Source organism: Octopus bimaculoides, chromosome 20, assembly GCF_046866305.1.
Source record: "Octopus bimaculoides isolate indiv1 chromosome 20, ASM4686630v1, whole genome shotgun sequence".
Taxonomy (NCBI): domain Eukaryota; kingdom Metazoa; phylum Mollusca; class Cephalopoda; order Octopoda; family Octopodidae; genus Octopus; species Octopus bimaculoides.
This window is the reverse complement of record NC_142947.1, coordinates 14044159-14070026: the sequence shown is the minus strand read 5'-3', so window position 1 is coordinate 14070026 and position 25868 is coordinate 14044159. Positions and strand designations below refer to the sequence as shown.

Genomic DNA, 25868 nt, shown 5'->3' with positions numbered 1-25868 from the left:
AGGGAGATTCATCACAACACAGAATGTGATAGGTTGGTCCTTTGAACTACAGATACAACTCATTTTTGTCAGCTGAGTAGACTGGAGCAACATGAAATGAAGTGTCTTGCTCAAGGACACAATGCATTGCTGGGAAGTGAACTCATGATCTTATGATTGGGAGCTGAATACCCCTAGCTACTAAACCATATGCCTTCACCAAACGTACTGCACTTATACTTTTTTTTTCCAACTACCAATGGGGCATAGATTTTTCTGGAAACTTATTGTGGGGGCCTAAGGGAAAATAGGCTGGGAAACAGTGGTATAGATAAAGCCAAATTTTCTGTAAGATTCCTCGTGACCCCCTGCTAAAGATATGTGTGGGCACCAAAAAAAATTATTGGTGCAAAGGAGGATATCATATGTGTGTCACAATTAAGAGATTAAACGAATCTAACAGAGATAAAATAGTTTATTGCAATAGTGGTTGGCATTAGGAAAGGGTATCCAGCCGTAGAAACCTAGCCAAATCAGATTGGAACCTAGTGTGGCCCCACCAGCTTACCAGTTTTCAGTCAAACCATCCAACCCATGTCAGCATGGAAAGCAGATGTTAAATAATGATGATAATGATGGTCGTGATGAGATAGTTTAAAGAATCATTGCAGAAAATTTAACAGTAAGTAGGATATAATGAACAACACAATGTCTTGGCGAATCATTAAGCAGAGACTATTTTTAGGGATTATTCAATATCCTGTGTGACAAAGCAATGATTGTTACATTCATTGTCATTAAAACTATCCTCCATATAATTAATTATGCACATTATTTATAGTACATAATTGCAACTATGCAATAAAATTTTGAATTCATTCAATGATACTGGTTAAATGCTTTCTTTCTAATAACAGAAAGAAATTATTTTAGATTAAAACTATAACATTCTTAGCTGCTTAAGTATGATATTTCTTTATGGAAATTGACAAATGGATGCGTATGTAGTTAGTTTTACAAGATGTCACACTGTTGAATGAACCTGGAACACTGTGGTTGGAAGCAAGCTTCTTACCACACAACCACGCCTGTGCACCTATATATATATAGGTGATGCAGCACGGAACTTTGTCAGTGAACAGGTCGTGGTCTCAAAGCAACAAAAATATTTTGGCAAATTAAATTTAAATGTTGAAGTGAATCTAACGGTTTTTGTGTGTTTCTAAATGGCTTATAAACACCTTCCACGCTGCAATTGTTTTTGTTCTAGCATACAATCTCAGATCAGGTTACTTGTTGTGTAAGTACATCTCTGTACTTACATATATATGTATGTATATTTTTTCAATGTGTACAAATAACAAGGAAAAAAATAAATAAATAGTTACCAGGGTGGCAAAAATTCACATAAGTGCCAAGGATGTCACAACCTGCTTATAAAGGTAGGAATTCCAGGGTTAAGTGAAATGCTTTTGTATAACATGAATAAATTAAGAAATGGAGTCAAACACAGGTTTTATTGAAATCATTTGAATAACACCTGCGTTTGACTCTGTAACTTCAGATTGATCAGATTGGTTGATACCTTGTGAGTGAATTTGGCCGATGGTAACTGTAAAAACCCATTGAATGTGTTTGTGTGCATGTGTGCATGCATCTTTCTATTTCTGTTTGTCCCCCAGTACCACCAGCACCACTTGACAACCAACGTTTGATTACATCCCCATAACTTAGTGATTGATAGAATAAGTACCAGACTTTACTTTAAAAATAAGTACTGGAATTGATTTGTACGTCTAAACCTTTCAAGAGGGTGCCCCAGCATGGCCACAGTCCAGTGACTGAAGCAAGGAAAACATAAAGACAAAAGACATCGTATAACAATAATTAACAATATTTTAACTTTACCTTAGCAATATTAGCTTCGGTGAGATCATTACAGGTGTTGACTTTTATGAATAGTAAACCTGTTCCTCTCAAACACAATTCTTTACCATCAGTGACAAATATTTTGGCCTTTGTTGGACGATTCACTCGATTCAGTGGAACTCCAAGACGAAGATTATCTGATGTGATGAAATTAAAACTTAATTGTAACAACCATGTGTGTGTATATAAACAGACTTACATTTGTTTTGTTGTTTTTTTTAGCAGTGTATCATACAATACAGACAAGAAGGTGATATTTTGAATGTAGTATCACCATTAAAACAACAGAAAAACTGGGTATTTTCACCCTTGCAAGGTGAAAAAGTTGTCGACTATGGCTGTTTGTTGACAATTTTTTTCTATCTTGTGAAGGTAATAATACCCAATTTTTCTGTTGTTTTAACAGCAATACTCCATTCAAAATATCATCTTAAAATGCATAAAATTTGCACCTCTTTATTTCTCGAATTCATCAAACAGTAGTGTAGCCAGTGGGATTAGGGGCAATCCACCCCAGGTTGTGCTTTTATGAGGGTGGCACTTTTGGATCTACTGTATAAGCCTGTATCTACTTATACTTGGGATGCGGGGTTCAATCTCATGATCTACCCCACCCCCAAGTGGCACATACTCTAGATAGGCCACTGTCATCAAACCCAAAATATTGCTAATAATTATATTAGCCTCAAATATATCAACTTCAAAGGTTAATTGTCTGGAAACTAATGCTGTCAATGTCTTGTTTCATTATTAATGTCTTCATAGGCTCAGGAACAGGAGGTGCAGAGAGTGCATGTATGCCCACTAAAATTTTTGGCAGGCAATAAAAATGCTTTGAACATCCTCCTAGAAACATTTTTCGACTGATCTGAAACACGATTTAAAAACAGTGTGTATGGGACGGCGCTATTAAGACAGCAAGCTGGCAGAAACATTAGCACACCGGGTGGAATGTTACTGATTCGGCAGAAGCAACCAATAGAATAAGCACCAGGCTTACAAAGAATAAGTCAAGGGTTCATTTCTTTGACTAAAAGGCAGTGCTCCTGCATGGCCACAGTTAAATGGGTGAAACAAGTAAAAAAGTAAAAGAATCCCTAAATGAATGCAAATGCCCTAGTGATTAAGGTACTATGCTCACAATCATTTTAGATTGAGGGTTTGAAAATCAGACCTGGTGATGCATTGTGCCTCTGAATAATACACTTTGCTTTGCATGCCTTCAGCACAACCTGATGAATATGTAAACACTACAGAGCACTGATGTTTGATTTAAGTTCAAATCTTGCATTCTATCCTAAACATCTTGAAAACTTGGGAAGGCTCCTGTGTCATGAAGCAGACTTTACTTAAATTTTTCATCATTCTAGTTATTTCCAAATTTCAGCCCATAGAAAATAACCATTATTAACACCACTTCAGCCAGCACTTAATTCTCTATCCCATATTAAACAAAAGTTGGAACAGAAGAAATGGATATGTCATTACAGAATAAACAATTTATGTAACATAAATTATAGTGAAGAGTTTGGGATGAGAACTTAGAAGAATCTTAAGTGATTCTTTCACAGTAAAAAAAAAAAAAAAAAACTATTACGCAACTTGAAAATAAATAAAATTTTTACATCCACTTTTCTGACATCTGAGATGAACGTGACGATGTGAAATATCTTTATCTTTTGTTAGATCAGTCCTGTCTCCAATAAATGTTTTCATCACATAGCCATCTCATAAAACTAATACCATCTACTTTCCTACACATGCACTTACACACACAGCGAGCTGGCAGAAACGTTAGCACGCCGGGCGAAATGCTTAGCGATATTTCGTCTGCCGCTACGTTCTGAGTTCAAATTCCGCCCAGGTCGACTTTGCCTTTCATCCTTTCGGGGTCGATTAAATAAGTACCAGTTACGCACTGGGGTCGATATAATCAACTTAATCCGTTTGTCTGTCTTTGTTTGTCCCCTCTGTGTGTAGCCCCTTGTGGGTAGTAAAGAAATAACACACACACACACATACTTGCACACATGCACACACACACACACACATGCATGCACACACACACATGCATGCACACACACACACACACATGCATGCATACACACACACATGCACACATTAGCACTCTCTTTAGATTCAGCAATTGCAGCAGTCAGTTAAATATATTCTGTTCTTTCACAGCAAACTTCGTTTTGGATTAGACTGAAGAAACATACATTGAAGATTTTACATCAGCTCTCATGGTCGACGTGACTTCCACATCCACAGCTCAGACAACGCTTTATTTAGAGTGTCCAGATCTCTTCAAACTGTAAAAACAGCCAATGAAGGATAGAGAAGGTCCTGTCCTTCAGCTTGTTGTTTACAGTTGTTTATTTGCTTGTATAGCAATACTTCAACAGTAAAACACTGTAGTCATTTTAATTTTTTTACAAACAAGGGGTTAAACATGTCATACAGTGTAAAGTTATCCCCAAAACCATGAATGCTTTTATCAAAGTTAATATAAGCCACAGCTCTTCGTGGTTCTTGCACTCCTCTCACTCTGTCATTGTTGCCACAGAACTGAATCCTTCACCAATATGAAATATTAGGAGCAATCATATCCCTTATCAAAACACAAAAACCCTAAATATTTTTGAGCTCCTTTTTTTACTTCCTAATCCAGCCTTTACCAAACTACCACTGCTCCAGTAGCTGATGAATAATTGGACCATTGCCTCATCAAGGTGACACACCACACACATACAGGGTGCAACACCCATCAATTCTTGAATTCTACGGTTAGCTAACTAGTCAGAGCTCCTGTCTTTTTAACCTATCTTTAACTGAAAATATCTTTAACTTATAATCCATTCTAAAAAAGACATACAGGTGTCTGAAACCATCTTCTGAGGTATGTCCCTTCACATTCCTCTCACAACCAACACTAATAACCCTGGGTACCCAAGTAATTTGCATGCAACTAACCTATGAAGAACATATCCTATAATGCCTAGAAAAAATTTCCCACCTCTACAAACAGAATGGCTTTCACCCACTTCTGCAACTTCTATGAAGCCATTATCCAAAGAGTAAACAAAGGCTATACCTGTGGTTTTCTCTACAGTTGGTTCCTGGTAATAGAATATGAGTTGCCTTGCGCCATTTGCTTCTAAGAATCTGTGGATGATTTCAATCTGAAATTAAAAGCCTTTTACAATTATAAAGTAACAAAATATGACCCAATATATTTTTACACAAAAATTTGATTCCTATGACACAAGTTGCAAGCAATGTATTTTACGATTGAGGGAGAGAAACAACACCATGTGGAATTCCTAGTTTTTCTCAGAGAGCAATAATGCCATAAATGAAATGAACTTGCCTTAACAGGAAATTGGGACCATTTTGTACCTTTGATTCAGCAAAGCTTACCACTTGTTTTAACTCACCACTAACACTAAAGTTAATAGTATTATTTTCTTTGGGTCAGTAGAGGTCAAATGTGTTTACTACAACTAGAGATCAATGAGAGCACTGACCTTGGCCTTGAAAAAGAAGCAATTCACCTTGTTCGATTTTTTAATTACTGATAGAAAAAAATAATAATACATGTACATATACATACATACATGCATGCATACATACATATACATAGACATATATATATATATATATATATATATATATATATATATATATATATATATATATATATATATACTGATGTTCACATCATTGAATTTTTTGATTTCTAAATTTTTTTCTGTTTTTCTTCCTTTTCTTATTATAAATTTTGTTGTGGTTTACAGTTTTTGTAATTGCGCAGTTTGTATATACTGGCAGGTGTTTGCTTTCTTAATTTTTTTTCTTACCATGCATTTAATCGTGTTGTTGCAATAAAAGGTATGTTTATATATTCGGGTAATCAGGGAGAAAAGAAAGATAAAATTTTCACACAAAATTGCACATATTAAAGTTTTTAAGTTTTCTAGAGATGTTCGTTTGTGTGTCCAATTAGAGACAACAGTAGTGTTTTTGCAATAAAAAGGATGTTTACATTTTCGAATACTCAGGGAGAATGGAAAGAAAAGAAAATGAGAGCAAAACTTTCACAGAAAGTTGCAGATATCCTCAGATGAGGGGACATCACAATTTGTGGTGGGGGTCTTGTCTTGTTGGTACTCCGTCGCTTACGACGACGAGGGTTCCAGTTGATCCGATCAACGGAACAGCCTGCTCATGAAATTAACGTGCAAGTGGCTGAGCACTCCACAGACACGTGTACCCTTAACGTAGTTCTCAGGGATATTCAGCGTGACACAGTGTGACAAGGCTGACCCTTTGAAATACAGGTACAACAGAAACAGGAAGAAAGAGTGAGAGAAAGTTGTGGTGAAAGAGTACAGCAGGGTTCGCCACCATCCCCTGCCAGAGCCTCGTGGAGCTTTAGGTGATTTCGCTCAATAAACACTCACAATGCCTGGTCTGGGAATCGAAACCGCGACCCTATGACCGCGAGTCCACTGCCCTAACCACTGGGCCATTGCGCCATTGTGGTGGGGGAGTACATAAAAGATAAATGGAAAGAAAAAGACAAGACAGTGAAATGGGATCACATGAATGATACAGTCCTCCTGATACAGCAGAACCTCCAACTTGGGCCATCAAGGGAACCTCACATATCCTGGATTACCCTGACCACCAAACACATGAGCCCACACCCAATTGTTGGTTTCCAATCTACAGGTATATGCTTGATAATAATTATATGGATCTATGTCAGTTTCGGCAATGAGTTACTTGCTCATTCCATTCAATTAACTTGTAAGTAGCTGAGTATTCAACAGACACATGTACCCTTAATCTTTGAATTACAGGTACAATCAAACTAATGGGCTTCCTTCCATAGTTTGCATCCACCCACTTTCATTTCAGTCATAAAACGTAGGAATAACTGAGATTATAGTAAAAGACAATTACTGAACAAGTCACATAGTGGAATTGAACCCAAGACTTTGTGATAGCAAAGTGAACTTAATAGTTCTGCCATACAGTCTCTAACGATTTAATGTGTATGTATGAATGTATGAAATATCATTAGCAACAATAAACACCATTAGCAACAATAAACACCTGGGGTGCTTTTCTGTTAAATCTTTGTTGCAAGAATATAGGCCAAGTTCTCCTGTTAACAATAACTCCATTCTTCCACCACCACCACCACCACCACCACCACCACCACCACCACCTCTTTCACAAGTCACGGAGGTACCACCGGAAATGGTCATGGGCGCCATTGCTTTTTTCTCCTCAACCATTCAATAAATAAATGAATGAATTAAGACATAAATAAATAAATGATAAAAAAAAAATTAATCATTTGTAAAGGGCAAAGTTCAGTTGTCACACCTATGGAGAAACATGTCTCTATTTGTTTGTACTTGTTGCACACACACACACAGAGGCATACACGCACACACACACACACACACACAGAGGCATACACACACACACATATATAATATATATTTTTGTATATATATATATATATATATATATGCCAGCATGGAAGACAGAAGTGAAACAATGATAATGATGATTATATATATATATATATATATATATATATATATATATATATATATATATATATATATAAAGATATTAATACGATGCATAGAGAGATACTACTGACAATCCAATAATTTATTTATATTATAATATTACCTGATATTCTATGAATATAATATAACATAACATAATTAATTTTTACAATCCAGCCGTCCTTTCACACAGAACTTTGTCTATTTTGAAACCATGACTCTCAGGTGACTTTATATATCTTTATATATAAGGGAACTATTATTATATATGTATATCAGAGAAAAATATATAAAAGTCGAAACAATTAGTTGGCCTTCTATAGTTCTAATAATTGTTTATGTTATATAATATTATGTTACATTATATTATATTATATTCATATGAAATATTATAATATAAATGAATTATTGGATTGTCAATAGTATCTCTCTATTTAATTTATCTTTATAATTGGATTATACCAATATTTATTTGGTATTCAACTGACATACCAGTGTATGATTCTAAAACATAAAAAAAAAATGACTGATGTCTTAGGGTTTAAGGAAGGGCAGGGTGACATAAAGAAAAATAAGATTTCACTATTGGTTTTAAATCATATGTTTTATGTTTGAAAATAAAGGAAGTGGGGATTGTAATGTTGATTGCCAAGTTCAAAAACATTTTTTTTTTAAGCTTCAAGGCTTCCCCCCATCAATTTTAAGTATGTAGTACAAAAGCAAATTGGCCAGAATCAATACTGAGTGGCAGAAGAGGTGTTGGAAAAATTCTTAAATTTTCTTTTCTTTTCTTTTTCTTTTCATCGTATTTATTTTGTACCGAAAATGCATCTCTCGTTGTTTCTAAGTGTGTAAAGCAAAACAAAATTGGACAAAACAGGTCCTGAAATGGAGATACATGGTTATCCAACCTGAGGAAAGAGCAGGAGAAGAAGAAAGAGAGAGAGAGAGTGGGAGGCAACAGGATAGAGATGGTGGGAAAACTGCCGGCTTACTCACAGGGGACAAGGATCAGAATATAAATGGGATGGCTGAGTAAAAGAAGAGAGAGATATAGATAGTGGCAAGTACCAGGGCATACCCTTGAGGTCCAAATGTCATAATATAAGTGGCAGGATATTGGGAAAGAAGTATGATTAGAGGGTGTGGGGGAGGAGGAGTGGGAAGTGGATGGTGCAATCTTGTAAATTACAAATACAATATGATCTATCAATATGAAACATTCTATACATATAAACACACACACACACACACACATACACAAGTATAAAATGTGAATTCATTGTAAGGAGGTCAAATGGTTAAATAAATATATTCATCATTCATACCCCCTGACATTTTGTGCTTTGTGTGTGTGTGTGTGGGGGGGATTTATATATATATATATATATATATATATATATATATATACTCTTTTACTCTTACTTGTTTTAGTCATTTGACTGCGGCCATGCTGGAGCACCACCTTTAGTCGAACAAATCGACCCCAGGACTTATTCTTTGTAAGCCTAGTACTTATTCTATCGGTCTCTTTTTGCCGAACCGCTAGGTTACGGGGACCTAAACACACCAGCATCGGTTGTCAAGCGATAGTGGGGGGACAAACACCGACACGCAAACACACATACATATATATATATATACGACGGTCTTCTTTCAGTTTCTGTCTACCAAATCCACTCACAAGGCTTTGGTCGGCCCGAGGCTATAGTAGAAGACACTTGCCCAAGGTGCCACGCAGTGGGACTGAACCCGGAACCATGTGGTTGGTAAGCAAGCTACTTACCACACAGCCACTCCTGCACCTATGTATATATATATATATATATATATATATATATATATATATGTATGTATGTATGTATGTATGTGTTTGTATGTATATTAGGAACAGTGGATCTCGAAGCACATACAACTTTAAATGATAGCATGTAAATATTGGGTTGAAAAGCCCTTTTGGATTAAAAAAAGTTGAAGGCTGCCCTCGATATTTTTTTATCCTAAGGGTTGCTCAATCTAATATTTTTACCTGCTGTTATTTATAGCTTTAAAGGCAGCAAGGTAGCAGAATCGTTAGCATGCTGGGCAAAATACTTGGTGGCATTTCGTCCATCTTTACGTTTTGAGTTCAAATTCTGTTGAGGCACATTGCCTCTCATCCTTTCGTGGACAATGAAATAAACACCAGTCAAATGCCGGGGTCGTTTAACCTACAAGCTCACTCCCCCAAATTTTCAGACTTAGTGCCTATAGAGTAGAAAGGATATAGCTTTATGTGCTTCGAGATTCAATGTTCCTTGAAATAATTGTTCCACATTCCCCCAAAAGTTTCTAAATTCTTATGACATCAACAATATATTTATTTAATTATTAAAATAAACATATACATATATAGATGCATATACATACACACGTAAGATACAATACTTGCTTCATATCACTGTGTTGAACATATCAAGGTTTAAGTATGTAAATGGTTAAAACTTTATTCAATAGCATATCTACCTGTGTTCCTTCAAGGATACTTTCCTCGACATCTAATTTGTCCAGTTGAAGACAATCTGCGACTGTTTGTAAAATATACCAATGACGGTCGTCCAGTTGTTTTCGTTTGCTTTCTCGCTCTTCTTTCAACTTTTGCTACAATAAAAATGAAAAAAGAAAAATAAATATTTTGATTCTGTTACGATATAAAAAATATTGTTTCTTGAATAAAAAAAAATGTTACATGTTATACAGAGTGTTCATAAATTACCTTTACAATAGGAAAAATTCAGGAAAAGGAAAACGAAAAGTAAGGCTAACTCAGCAAAGGTCACTGAAGGTTATTAAGTTTTATTCGAAACATCAGAACACTGTTACTTGGGCTCCATTAGTCGCATTCAACACAGCAATCGGTGAATAATTATTATAGGAAACACTATCTAGTATTTGGTCATACACCAAGATACCTTCAGGAAAAACCTCATATCCATCTTTAGCAGTTTATAATGAACCCATTGCCCAACTAGTGCTTATTTTATCAACCCCGAAAGGATGAAAGGCAAAGTTGACCTTAACAGAATTTGAACTCAGAATGTAAATACCGAGAAGAAATATCTCTAAATATTTTATCTGGTTTGGTAATGATTCTACTGCCCTGCCACTCTGCTATAGGCGCAAGGCCTGAAATTTTAGGGGAGTGGGGCTGGTCGATTACATCAACCCCAGTACTCAACTGGTACGAATTTCCTCAAAGATGAAGAGCAAAGTCGACCTCGGCAGGATTTGAACTCAGAACGTAAAGATGGACAAAATAGCACTAAGCATTTTGTCTGGTGTGCTACCGATTCTGCCAGCTCACCATCTTGTCTGAAATAACGATTCTAACGGTTTGGAAGAATTAGATGACAGTTGTCCGGTAATTTTCTTTCATGTAAATAAATGTCTATGTTAATTAAAAAATTTGCCAGTAAAATCTCATAAAATGACAATGTTAAGGCGGTGAGCTGGCAGAAACGTTAGCACACCAGGCGAAATGCTTAGCGGTATTTCGTCTGTCTTTACATTCTGAGTTCAAATTCCGCCGAGGTCGACTTTGTCTTTCATCTTTTCGGGGTCGATAAATTAAGTACCAGTTATGCACTGGGGTCGATCTAATCGACTGCCCCCCCCTCTCCAAAAATTTCGGACCTTTTGCCGAGAGTAAAAAAAGAAAATAAATAAAATGACAATGTTCTAAAAGTTGTACATGTTTATATATTATTCTTTTATTTGTTTCAGTCATTTGACTGTGGCCATGCTGGAGCACTGCCTTTAGTCGAATAAATCAACCCAGGACTTCTTCTTTGTAAGCTTAGTACTTCTATCAGTTTCTTTTGCCGAACCGCTAAGTTACGGGGACATAAACACACCAGACACACAAACATACGTGCACACACACAAATATATACGACGGGCGTCTTTCAGTTTCCGTCTACCAAATCCACTCACAAGGCTTTGGTCAGCCAGAGGGTATAGTAGAAGATACTTGCCCAAGTGGGACTGAACCCGGAACCATGTGGATGGTAAACAAGCTACTTACCACACAGCCACTCCTGCGCCTGTTAAATATGAAAATAAAATACTTGACACTATTGAAATTTGATGCGATTGATTTCACACTATCAATTCTGGTCAACCCTCAGTTAGTTGACATCCAATAATTCGTTAGAAGAATTTTGCCACCGTTTCGGCCTATAGAAAAGATTATAGACACTATAGACACTATAGGCACTTTCATATTTACCAAAAAGGTTACTGCTTCAGTTCAGCATTCTGCTAAGTATGTGCTGCACATGTTCAATGTATATCACCTATTTCGGAAGAAAATAGCGCGAATTTTCATTAAGGAGTATTCTGTGTACTTCTTTATGTCATATTGGCCATATTTGACCACTGCACTCTTCTAAGATATTTCCAAATTTTGTTGAATGCGTCCTTTGTCAGGTTAGTGACATCAGAGGCATTTTGCTCGCGATAGCCTTCACAAAATATATTATTGTAGAGCATTGCCCGTGAACTCGTAAGAGACAAACTATAAACGTGGACCTTTGTTGCAGACTAGTTAAGGAACTGCTCGGACGAAAAGGAACTTCCAGTCAGACAGGAAAGAATCCAGGATTTTTATGTAATACTAGATCACTCCCTCTCACGTGTTATAGATGCTTAATACACAAGGAACAACACTTCAACATATCCTTGTTTGTGGTTAGTTTTACGTATAGCTTAGCAAAAGCTAAGAGTGGTGACCCAAACATGATGTGATGAAGTATTGTTTATTGCGTATTAAACATCCACTATGAGTGCGGTCGGTGCTAATATATGAGGCCTGGAAAGAATGGTTGCTTTAAAGAGCTTTTTTGTGGATTCGAAGGCTGAGGTCATTGCCCTGTCCCATTCCACCTGTTTTTGTTTTTTACTTTTTCCTGATAGCGCCTTGTACGATCGATGGGACCCCCATCTCATCAATCTTGCTGCAGAGGGAATGGAACGACGATAAAAGTTTACCATACCCACAAACTTGTGCAGAGCCTTGCTTATGGTGGCGAGAGAATTCATTCCAAATACAAAGTCAGACCCGAATGGTAAAAGATATCTTGAACAACTGACAGACAACATGGACCAGTTACACCCCACCGCTAGATCAACCTAGGTCCTCTGTACCGAATGGCATCCACAAGGCGAAGTTCGTTTTCGTTTGTCGTGATGCACCTTATGATGAACCATACAAAGTGATTCACCCAGGGGACAAATCATTTCAACTCCCGCTCGGGGGACGACAGGTCACGGTTTCCTTCGACAGTGACAGCCCCGTTTACGTAGCTCAACCACTGAACAGAGGCCGTCCTAGGCAAGTTACACTGACCCCTGGCGACGATCAGTTACCAAAGAGCCAATCTTAACGAAAGCTGTACAATGATTCTTAAATTCTCGACCTATACTCTGAAGGAATCACATAATAAATGTTATGTTTTGGACATGGTCGGAATCAAGTGTTATATCAAACAATACTGGATAGCACTTTACTCATAGTCTATAAAAGAAAATGTGTTTTACGATGAGATCGGAGCAAAGAGAAATATACGCCATTTTGTAATTCAAATGACAAATATTGTGCTTGCAAACTTTCTCCTTTTTCCTGATTTATTTTACGTTTTTCATCTGGATTTCAAATATGGGTTGCCATTGAGACAAAAGTTTAAACAGCTCAAAGAAGTTTATTTCTTTTCATGTTTCATTTTCTCCATCCACTGGATGGATATTGCGCAAGTAAACTTAAATTAGCCAAATCTACATATTTCAGCCCAATTTTAGGATAATTCTTTTTCAGACAGAGTTATTAGGTCATTTATATAATAAATAAATGCGTAGATACGACCTGCAGATAAGCAAGTTTAGTTGCTCAACTTATCTTTACTTACAAAGAGCACGAAAGAAAACACACATTTCTTACAAATGGTAAGAAGGAACCTAGATAGCATTAGCATATCATTCTGTAACGAAGATTAATAGATTGATCACAACTTGGCAGGGGAACTGAGCAACGAATCCTTGTACTAACTTACCCAGTCAACGTTATTGAAGAAAGAATAGTTAGACTTGGCTCAGGATTTGTTTAGTTAGTTACTAAACGCATTAAGCCTGATTTCAAATCTTTTTCAAATATTATTTATGGTCTTCTAGTCCACTCAAGGACACAGAGACTATGAGTCACATGTAATTAGACCTATACACAAGCATGTGTGTGTATGTGAATATATTCACAGCTACATGTGTGTGTGTGTGTGTGTTTGTGTGTGTGCGTGCCTCTGCGTTTGTGTTTATCTCCGACCATAGCTTAACAATCAGTATTAGTCTGATTACATCCTGATAACCTAGCGGTTCGGCAAAGAGAGCGATAGAATAAGTACCAGACTTTAAAAACATAAGTACTAGAGTCGATTCACTCTTTAAAAAAAACCACTTGAAGTGGTGCTCAACACGGCCACAGCCCAATGACTAACACTAGTAAAAGAATATGTAAGAGGCTGAATTATGTCGGTACTGGAAGGGTGTTACACAATTCCTTACATAAATGCTTTTAGGAAAATTAGCAGAACAAGAAAGTATTCAACAAAAAACAATCTTTTATTCGGTATGTACAAAATGTACAACTCGGGACAATCAGTAGCCAGGTCTGGCGTGGAAACAGCAAAGTCGGTATTAATCTTACTTTATGAAGACAATATTACACTTGGAACAAACAGTGGTCAGGTCTGGCGTGGAAACAGCAAAGTTAGAGTTAATCATTCTTCATGGAGACAATATTACACCTTAGAACAAACAGCGGTCAAGTAGTCAGATGTAGAAACAGCAAAGCTTGAGTTAATAAAACCTTGTGAAGGCATTCTTCACAGAACTCCAGTCAAAATCAGAGCTGGTCAAATTCCAAGCGTCCGGGACAGGAGCGTAGGCGAACTCAGAGCTGCTAAAAAACATGTCTACAAAGTTCAGCAGCTGCGTTTCGAGTCAGAGACGCAAGAGAACTTTTTTCCCACCAGTTTTCCAGAAGATTCCAACCCTGTGCATGCTTGCTGAAGACTCTCAAGATGATGTCACTCCAAATATATGTATATACACACACACACTCAGGAAAATCCGTTCTTTTTTTCTCCTTGAGTAGAATTACAAAACACAGTATCAACACTGCTTTCGCTTCTGGTGCAACAACCGGTTGTTAAGTCCTTGAAATTATCTTCCTAACATCTACAAGTGCACTTTCCATTTCATTTCTTTATATACACATGTGTATACATACACGTACATACGTACTCTCACAAACACACGCACGCACACACACACACACACACACACACACACACACACACACACACACACACACACACACACACACACACACACACACACACACACACACACACACACACACACACACACACACACACACACACACACACACACAGCATCCTACCGTTCGATCAAATGGACGACTTCCTCATTGAATCAGCATGTGTCCTAACATAATGTTCAACTAGAATCAGGCTAAGGCAGTGTCACAAGGCTGGGATTTCAAACTACATGTACAGCCCATGCGACGAGTCTCAACAGTTTCCGTTTATATAGTCACATACATACATACATACATACATACATTTGGGCTGCTTGATTGGACGCTTGATGAGATATGAGCCATTGATGTGAAAACCCGAAGAATACTAACAAACACACATAATTTCCGCATAAACAGTGATGTAGACCGCCTCTACCTAAAACGTAAACGAGGCGGCAGAGGCTTAACATCGATCTAAAATGCCTTTGAATGTTGCATTATATCCCTTCGAAGTGCATCTCTTGACCAAGTTTGCATACATGAAGCTGATAACATCATAAGACTTGGAAGGCAGCTCCTTGAGTAACAGTCTGTCTGATAACCGAGAACACATGCCCAAAGAAGTCGCACGTCTCTACTGCAACATAACAAATGAAAGGATGAGCCTATATGAGCAGAGGACTATGCATGGATATGTTAATAGAAAGCTCCGTGATGATAGTAGCATTGATCACCAAGGCAGTTTATCATGGACGAAGAGCCGGATTATTACCTCACACTCTGAAGGGTATGCATTTGCAATCCAGGAACAGGAAATATCAACAAAGTACCTGATGCACAAAAAGGATAGAGATGCGGGAAAAGCCGTAAAATGTGACAACCAATGAAGACTTTGTGGAGTTCACACTGAAGATACACCCACATCATAAGCAGTTGTCCGAAACTGTCATCACGGTATTATCTACCGATGAGACATGATGTTGTAGCTAGGACATTCTATAATGAAACCCATCGGAAGGATAATCCCGAGGACAAAGAAATAAAAACCCACAATATGGTAGAAGCCATAGCCACTCATAAGGAAAAGGAATACTGGTGGAATGTACCAGTGAAGACTTCAATAAAATGTAAGCACAACAGACCTGATATAATGATTTGGGATAGAGAAGAGAAACTGTGCACAGTTGTGGAAATTAGCTGCACAGCGGATGTTAACATAAAACTGAAGATCAGTGAAAAAGGGAACACCTATGCTGACCTATTGAGAAATTTACAGTTACTCCATCCAGATTACAAGTTCAGGTTTATACCAAAATATATCGGACCCTGGGATATGTAACACATTACCTAAATGCCAATCTTAAGAAATAAGGCTTCTCATATATATATATATATATATATATATATATATATATATATATATATATTACTCTTTTACTTGTTTCAGTCATTTGACTGCGGCCATGCTGGAGCACCGCCTTTAATATATATATATATATATATATATATATATATATATATATATATATATATATATATATATATATATATATACATATATATGCCCATGGTGATGTAGAAAGATTTCAATATTACCTAAGGGAAAAGTTGAAGTATGCCAGTTCTCTTCACGAAAACCTACATTGTGAGAAGCTTTTAAAATACAGTCTTGTCATTTATTGAAGGATAAAGACATACGTACGCAATATCCTTCGGTTAGGCAATGCGAACACCATGAAAGGAAACCTAGAAAATGAATAGGTAGACCATCGATATCCCTAGTTCACCAATGCTTGGTAGGTAGTAGTTGAATAACTCTGAAGGCAGTTATTTATTACTAACAAGCATAAGTATGGTTTTACTAACCGGTTTTCGCTCTTCTGAACAGTGAAAAATTAATATCAGCGTTTACGTTATTGCAGATTTTTAAAATTTTATTTTTCATTGTGTTCAATTGTACTTCTGTCCACGTGTTTATTTTGCACGTTACATATTTCTGTTAACTTTGAATAGATATGTCACTTAATCTGCCCTGTAAATTGTGAAAATGAAGAGAAATTATCTCGAATTACGTGTCTCCACACACACACACACACACACACACACACACACACACACACACATATATTATATATATTATATCACACACATATATATTATATCACACACACATATTCATATATATATATAAATATATATATATATATATATATATATATATATATATATATATATATATATTATATGTATGTATGAATATATATGTACATACCTACATATATGCATGTGTATGTGCGTATATATATGTGTGTGTGTGTGTGAGTACATTAACGTACACGTATTATATGAACATACAGGTCATAAATATATATATTTATGTTTCGGTAGAATTTTATTGATGTATTCATAAATTAAACCATAGCATACAATCAACCATTTGTGTTCTTTTTTTATCACTACGCCGCAACTAGAGCCAGCTCTGAGTCAAATTTACGGTTTAAATCGGATTTGATACTCACATGTCTTCAGTATCCTACCAACACATGATATCTTCATGGTTCTTTTACCTCACGGTAAACCCTGTGCCATTGTACCAAGCCATTTCTGGCGTCCTATGTATTGATGTGCCCTGATTTTATTGAAACCTATAATTAATCAATATACACACACACACAAACACACACACACACACACACACACACACACACAAACTCTGTTTCATTATACAAGATATTCAAGCGTACGTGGGTAGAACAGTGGTTTGCTGCTACTGGGACGCAAGCTGAAACTTGATCGGTGCCCCACTCTGAGTTAACAGGGCGAAGGAGTCTGATGCTGAAAGACCCCGAAACACACAGCCCGAGGCCACAGTAACATCATTGATGATGCATCCTTCATCATTTGTGAGATGCAGTTTGAAATAAAAAAGTATATATATATAATAATAATATTAGGGACAAAATCCAAATTACAGGTAAAAACTCAATTAAAATCAATTTATAAAAAATTAAAATTAAACTGAGCTTTATAGATAAAATATATATAAAATATATAGTTTTAGGGAAAATAACCAAGTTTCAAGGACTTATCGATGAAAATCCACTATCACATATAGAAAAATTAATATTTAAAAGCACAATAAATGAGTATAATATAAAGTAAAGTAAATATCATAAGATAAATATAATAAAAAGATTACACGTGTTTCATAACTAATTTTCAAATAGAAAAGAAATTTAAATCGATTAAAATCAATTGAAATTATCGAAAATAAATTCTATTCAAGAATATAGCTACTCGTCAGATCGTAAGTAGAACAATAATTAGATATATATATATATATATCTCAACCAACAATAAGTACCAAATGAATTAATATGAAATACTTATATAAAAATAGAAAAATTATTAAAAATTATTAAAAATATCATAATATCAAAATAATAACCATTCAATAATCATCCCTTCATCCAATATAACATGTATATTATATATATATATATATATATATATATATATATATATCAGCGGCTGATCGTTAGTAAGGAAAGACACACAAATAGGAAAGAAGAAAGCAAAGGACCACTGATGAGGTCACAGAAGTGTGACGAAAGAACTCTGGCCGAAATACGATTAATGTAAAATAAAGCTGAAGCAAGTGAACATCAAATATATAGTGCATGTGTTTTTATTGGGTAAACTGGCAATATGACCATCCCCAAATACAACAATATTTGTTTCAACACACGATTTCACATCATGAATCTTGCGAAACGAATATATAAACGTATATATATATATATATATATATATATATATATATATACATACATACATATATACATATACATACATATATACATAAGAGAAAGGGGAGCGACCACTCCCCCGAGCACATTCTTCAAAATTGGTGCCTTTTCAACAATTATTTTTAACTCTTTAGTTACATATATCAGTTGTAAGATTCATGCATAATGACCTTGTTACTGAAACATGAAATTAGTGAATGTGGAATACAATTACGTGCAGTACAGCAAATCAAATATCGCACTTACTATAAGAGAAGTGAATTAAAAATTGTTTTCTGTGTGCCACGACACCTTTTTTATGTACTCGCTCCCGCTACCTTTAAGACCTGGCTACGCCTCTGCATACACACACACACACACACACACACACACACACACAAGCTCTGGCTCTTCGTTCCTCATTTAGAACTCGAGATATTAAGGAGCGATTTTTTTTATTGATTCTTTTAACAGTTTACAATTTCAATCGCGGGGAGTGGGAGGAAATCCTTTCATTGTATACAACATGTACTCAGCAGTTCTATGTTCTAATACATTTCCGCGGTAAAAAAATCAAAGAGAAGAACTGACCCGTCTGTGGGCGACCTATTGTAGGATATTCTTTTCTACTCTAGACACAAGGCCCAAAATTTTTGAGGAGGGGGCCAGTCGATTAGATCGACCACGCTGAGCATTTTGCCCGGTGTGCTAACGATTCTGTCAGCTTGCCGCCTTAACTTATTGTAGAATATTGTTGATTGTTTGACAAATATACACTGTTACTCTAATCGCTTTAAAAAAAATTAACTTATAAAAAACGTTTATAAAAATTGAAAATAGAAAAATTATGTAAGAAAATAGGCCGAGTATAAGTTTCAACATTGAGAAGCTTTCAGCCATATAACTAATTAGTTACAGGTGGAAGCTTGTTTGCAAGTAAAATGTCATGTTGACTTTTTGATTTTCAGTTAAACATGCTCTAACAAGCCCACAGAACAACAAAATCTGGTAATAAAAGTTTGTATCAACATGTCAGTTTTATAAAACAGGAATCTAGTATTGAAAATATCTTTCTATGTATTAAATTGCTACTGTGATATCTTGGAGTACAACTATATCTTTAATAACTTTATGTTAGTAAAATCATCATTATTGTTATTATCATTTAACTTAAATTTTCAATATATTGGCGTTGTTTTTGTTTTTTGTTTTTATTTTAGCAAAACATTGCAAGTTGTAAAGCAAATTCATGATACAAGTTGATGGTTAGTACTTTTACCTAGCATTTCAATATTTCGGAGTTAGGAACCCGTCTTCAGGAAATCTACTGAAAAAAGATGTTGTTAGCTGACTTTTCTGCTCTGTCATCAGCTAACATCTTTTCTCCATAGATTTCGTGAAGAAGAGGTCCTAACCCCGAAATATTGAAATACCACGTAAAAGTACAACCCATCAACTTGCATTATTATTTTTTTGTAACTTGCATTGTTTTTGCTTTAAAAAAATAATTAAAAACATCTCTGTATAACAGACAACGCTTCATGAAAACTATACTATTTAAAACATTCTTTATCTTACTAATCAGCTATCTTCTAAACCTTTGTTTGAATCCCCTGCTAACGAATACTTTGCATGTATTTTGCATTTGTGATCAGGTAATCATATCAATCTTGAACCATAGAAAGATCTTTGTTATCCAGAACTTCATTCAGATGCTTTAGCTTCAACGGGCGGTTTTGCTTTTTCAAAGTTGGTGGTAGAAGGCTCATGACCATTGCAAGCTCTCCCTCTCTCAAATTGGTGAGGGACAAGTTTGGTGCTTAGTTTCAAGATCTATAAATGGATACCTGAGGAGAGAATATAGACAGGGGCTGGAGAATACCGGGAAGTTATAACTCTGCGAGAAAAGACTGAGTAAAGTATATTTTAGAGAGGATTTAGACGTGAGATACGATGTTGGTGACGTGTAGAAGAGAAACCGAATGTATACCAGAGTGTGTGTGCAGCTTACAAATTCAGAAAATCAGAAATCGCGGTAAAAGAATCAAAGAGAAGAACTGGCCCGTCTGTGAATATTGTAGAATATTGTTGACTGTTGACTAGATAGCCAGATGATCTGCTCCTTTAATGTGGCTCAGTAGACGTTTTGTTTGGTAGTAGTGACATATTATGTATGTAGGTCGCACGTGGCTTTAGAAGAAAGTAAGTCATCAGGTACAAAATATATTGCAGCTTTTAAATGGAATCCTGTTCTTTGCAATGCAGTTTTGATAATGTTATGTGCATTTGGTATGAAAGTGAGATCTCGCACTTGTAGTGATCTGGGTATTTTCAATGTGTAAGAGGGATACATAGTTTATTTCTAACTTACCTTCTACAAAAGACAGGTGTGACATTAGTGTCACTCACATATCTGAGACGGTATGGTTGCCATATACACGCACATAAAAAATATCTTCTGGGTTACGCTTTTAAAAAAGCAAACCCTCTAAATACTTGGTACGCTTCTATTCAAAAAATATTCTACAAAGTCCTCATTATTCTCATAGTCTTTATTCATAGAATCAATGTAGGTCTAATGTGAAATGCTAATGTTGGGTATGAACAATGGTTGCATGCAGAAAATTAAAGAAAGTCAAGTCTCGTGTCATTAGCATTGTTGTGACGGCGAAGTTATTAATGTAGAGAGGCAGGTGACAACTAATTTCTGAGCTGATAAAATATTAAATGGAAAAAGTTCAGTGAATGGGCACTACGATGAAGGCAGTTTGATAGAAAATTTCCATTACCAGATTTAAGACCCGACTGGAGTCCATAAATAGTCCAATAAGTTGGGATGTGTTCTCGTGTCGGATATAATGAGAAGACAAAAACAAAACTTGCATTATTATTTTTTTGTAGCTTGCATTGTTTTTTGCTTTAAAAAAATAATTAAAAACATCTCTGTATAACAGACAACGCTTCATGAAAACTATACTATTTAAAACATTCTTTATCTTACTAATCAGCTATCTTCTAAACCTTTGTTTGAATTCCCGTCGTCGGGAATTGAACTCACGACCTTATGATCGTGAGCCGAATGCCCTAACCACTAAGCCACGCGCCTTCACATATATATAGTTCTCTCACAGCAGCTCGTTGAAACTTAGTTACAAGCTTCATAACTGTTGAAGAAGTCTGTGGTGTAATCAAGATTAATAACTTTCACGATATCGATATGGATAAATAATAATAAGAGTATGAGATTGTAGAGGCAATTATCAGTACCTCTGAGATAGTCATAGTAAAGAAAGTTATCTTGAATTATTTAGTAAATCCGAGGAGGTGCCTTTTACAAACCTGAATAAGACGTGTGTTTATAACTTCTAATCTATATTCCATGCAGCAAGAAATGAAGCAGGATTGAACTAAGGACTAGCAACTTCTCGCAGAAAAACTGTTATGTTACTGAAACCGTTCAAGGACAACTCAGTGTGAAATACAACACGGAACGGAAATTACGACGAAAACCAATCTGTCTATTCGCAGCGTGTTTTAAAAAGCATTAATGGCTGTGTGGTTAAGAAGCTAGACTTACAAACACGGGGTTTAGGTTTCAGTCCTGCTGTGCAGGACTGTAGCAGAGTGTCATCCACAATAGCCTCAGGCTGACCAATGCTTCCTGAGGGAATTTGTTGACGGAAACTGTAAGCGTGTCGTGTGTGGGTGTACCCGTTTATGTTTGTGCTCCACCATCAGTCTCTTTTGAGACCCGATAGAATATGAACCAGACTTAGAAGAATACGTGTTGGGAACGATGTGTTTGATGAAACCCTTCAAGGCCGAACCCCGGTATGGTCGCAGTCCAATGACCGAAACAAGTTAAAGATAAAAGATACATCGGTATACAATGTGTATATGAATTTCACAATTTATTGCGTTGTTGAGACATCACTAAAAACATAGGTGTTCATATACAGTATCTTAAGAAGCGAATATCGATTTCATCCTTATGACAACATCCAGTGTGTTTGATGGGGCGCCCGAGACATAAGGCTACGTTGCCCATAACAACAATTCTAAACACGGATGCTACATATCTACGAACATTACTAACTTTCTGTTACAATCTACTGATCACAATAAATTATGAATAGTTTTGAATAAATCATTAATAAGACATTCTAAACATCGGATACAACAAAAGTATTGAATGCTTATTTTTGGCCAGCCACCAAGAATAAATGATGAACGGTCAATTACGAGAGCGCATATTTTCTCACCTGATAGCACATATATTACGATTAAAAAGATAATTTTGATTGGGAGTAGTTTGAGAAAACTGAAGATACCACGGGTCACTCTTTTTGAACCACAAAAGTTGACCACAAAACCTAATTGCATAGAAGACTTGCAAAAGACACATTTTTGATATTTTAATAATAAACTAGCCAGTTCGAAGATACGCCTCACAGATAATCTATGATGCATCACCATGGAGTTTCGAGTCCTTCAACATCAGCCCCCGTTGTCCAATTGGTCCAACCAGGGTTGATCAATTCCCTGCTTGTACCCCAGTAGCCAAGAATAAATGATAAACAGATAATTACGGGAGCGCATATTTTCTCACGTGGTAGCACATATATTACGATAAAAAAAAGATAAGTTTTATTGAACCACAAAAGTTGACCACAAAGCCTAATTGTATAAGAGAAGATTTGCAAAAGACATACATTTTTCACATTTAAAAAATGAAGTAGCCAGTTCGATGATACATCTCACAGATACCCTAGGATGCATCATCATGAGGTTTCGAGTCCTTCAACGTCAGAATCCGTCGTCCAGTTGACCCAACCAAAGTTGATCAAATCCCTGCTTGCCTCCCAGTAGCAGTAAACCAACAGTCTGCCCTCTCCAAAAATCACTTCATGACCTTCTCTGCAACTTCAATAAATAGAATTTAATAATGATCAAGCCCAGTGATTCTCAACTATTTTTACCAATGGACCCCTTTGATCGTATGTTTATATATATATATATATATATATACACGACAGGCTTCTTTCAGTTTCCGTCTACCAAATTTACTAACAAGGCTTTGGTCAGCCCGAGGCTATAGTAGAAGACACTTGCCCAAGGTGTCACACAGTGGGACTGAACCTTCTTACCACACAGCCACGCCTGTGCCTATCTACCTCTCATTAAATATATACTTAAAATAGCTACAATAGATTATGAGCAACCTCCATATATGGGCAAATCTCTCTGACTTTAGCATTTGTGCTCTTAAACTTTAAGATGAAAATTGTTTCGGTGACTTTTTATGTTTTTAATAATTTCAAACATCAATATGATTCACTATGTAAATTTTTAAATCTTGGAAGGTAATTATTTTCTTCTTCTATATTTTTATAATTCTGTTTGTTTTTTTTAATCTATGACTCAGTAGGTTTAGTGACTAAGACTTAATATCAACTCAATTCACAACTTAAGCATGGAAGCAAAACGGCTGAAGTTGATAAAGTTTCGTACGGAATACGAAAGAGATAAACACTTAAAAAGTATGTCAAAAGATATCAAAATGTCTCCAACTCTCTCTCTCTCTCTCCCTCCCTCTCCCTCTCTCTCCCTCTCCCTCTCTCTCTCTCTCTCTCTCTCCTGCAAAGATTATTCTACAATTCGGCTGTTGTCTGATTCCAAAGGGTGACCTGGGTATATTTCTTCTTCACAAAACATCCAATCGAAATTATCTTTGTGGTCGCAATATGCTATCATCTAAGAAATTATACGCTCTTGCAATTAATTCGTTCACTCAAAGAAATAATTGCACTTAATTGACTTCATTGGTACTTGCAGCATATGCCAGAGACAGTAGTGCTCATCCATCAACATTTCCAACTTTCTGTTACAATCTTTAGATTACTTTATACAGGATAATTCAAGATGAATGGTAAAAGAAGAAAACATACATGTGAGTGTTGCAATGAATATGTTACAAAAATATATAGATGTAACATGAAAGATTAACTTCTTCAAGTTTTTACTGTCAGCCACAGATGTTCAATATGGGCACCTTTTGTCACACGGCGAATATCGTCACACTGTATCTGTATTTCTGCAATCTATTCATTACAGCATTCGCAGGTACGATTTCATTTTGTAGCATTCATCTTGAATTACCCTGTATTATGGAAAGGTTTCCACCACCACCTTTAATAACTAACTACTATTGGCCCAAGGACAGAAATTTTGGGAGAGGGGGCCCGGTAGATTACGTCGACCTCAGTGCTTAACTAGTACTTATTTCATCGGGCCCCGAAAAAGGATAAAAGGCAAAAACCGACCTTTGCGGAATTTGAACTCAAAGGAAAGACAGACGAAATACGACTAAGCATTTTTGTCTGGCATGCTAAAGATTCTGCTAGCTCACCTCATCACTCATTAATAATGATTTTAAGACACTCAAAACATCGGATAAAATAAAATAATGGCTGTTATAATTTCGGTCAATTTTCAAGAACAAAGAATGTCACAGCATAAAAGAAACTCAACGTCATACTTATTTGATTACAGAGTCGTCTGTAAGGACATCAAAGAAAATTTGCGACCAACATATACTAGATAGGTACTTTTTAATGAATGCGTGTATGAAGGTGTGTGCGTGCATGTATGTGTGTATGTGTGTGTGTGTGTGTTTATATGCAAGTACGTATACATGCATGCGAGTATGTGAATGTATATATAATATATATAATGTATAATATATATAAATACACACATACACGCAGATACACACACACACAAACCCATATATATATATATATGTGTGTGTATATGAGTGTGTACTGTATTTACTCGTGTTTAAGTCGCACCCCAGATTTTTTGATAATTATTAAAAATAAAACTGTGACTTGTGCAGAAGTAAATATGCACCTTCGGTCGTGAATGATCATAAGATTGCACCTAGAAAGTTCCCCTCCGAGGCACCAGTCAGGGCAAAGTAGTTTATGGAAGACAGCTGTCTTCCATACGAGCCTCTCCTCTCCACACCACCGATGATATCCAAGGGAAAGGCAAAGGCCGATTACAGCTTGGCACCAGTGACGACGCAACCCATTTCTACAGCTGAGTGAACTGGAGCAACATGAAATAAAGTGTCTTGCTCAAGAACACAACACACAACCCGGTCTGAGAATCGAATACACTACCTCATGATCGTGAGCCCAACAGTCTAACCACTGAGTCATGCGC

The 25868-nt window shown here is 36.2% G+C and overlaps 1 protein-coding gene across 1 annotated transcript in view; it reads right to left on the bottom strand.

The window, feature by feature from the left end:
• Nucleotides 1-25868, bottom strand: part of LOC106881606 (dynein axonemal heavy chain 5-like) — a 143421-nt gene that overhangs the window by 106757 nt on the left and 10796 nt on the right. Inside the window, exons 2-4 of the mRNA XM_089338035.1 lie at nucleotides 10005-10139; nucleotides 5003-5090; nucleotides 1888-2045 (exon numbers count right to left, since the gene is read on the bottom strand). Of these exons, the coding sequence (XP_089194161.1) occupies nucleotides 1888-2045; nucleotides 5003-5090; nucleotides 10005-10139 (381 nt within the window). The remainder of the gene's footprint in view (nucleotides 1-1887; nucleotides 2046-5002; nucleotides 5091-10004; nucleotides 10140-25868) is intronic.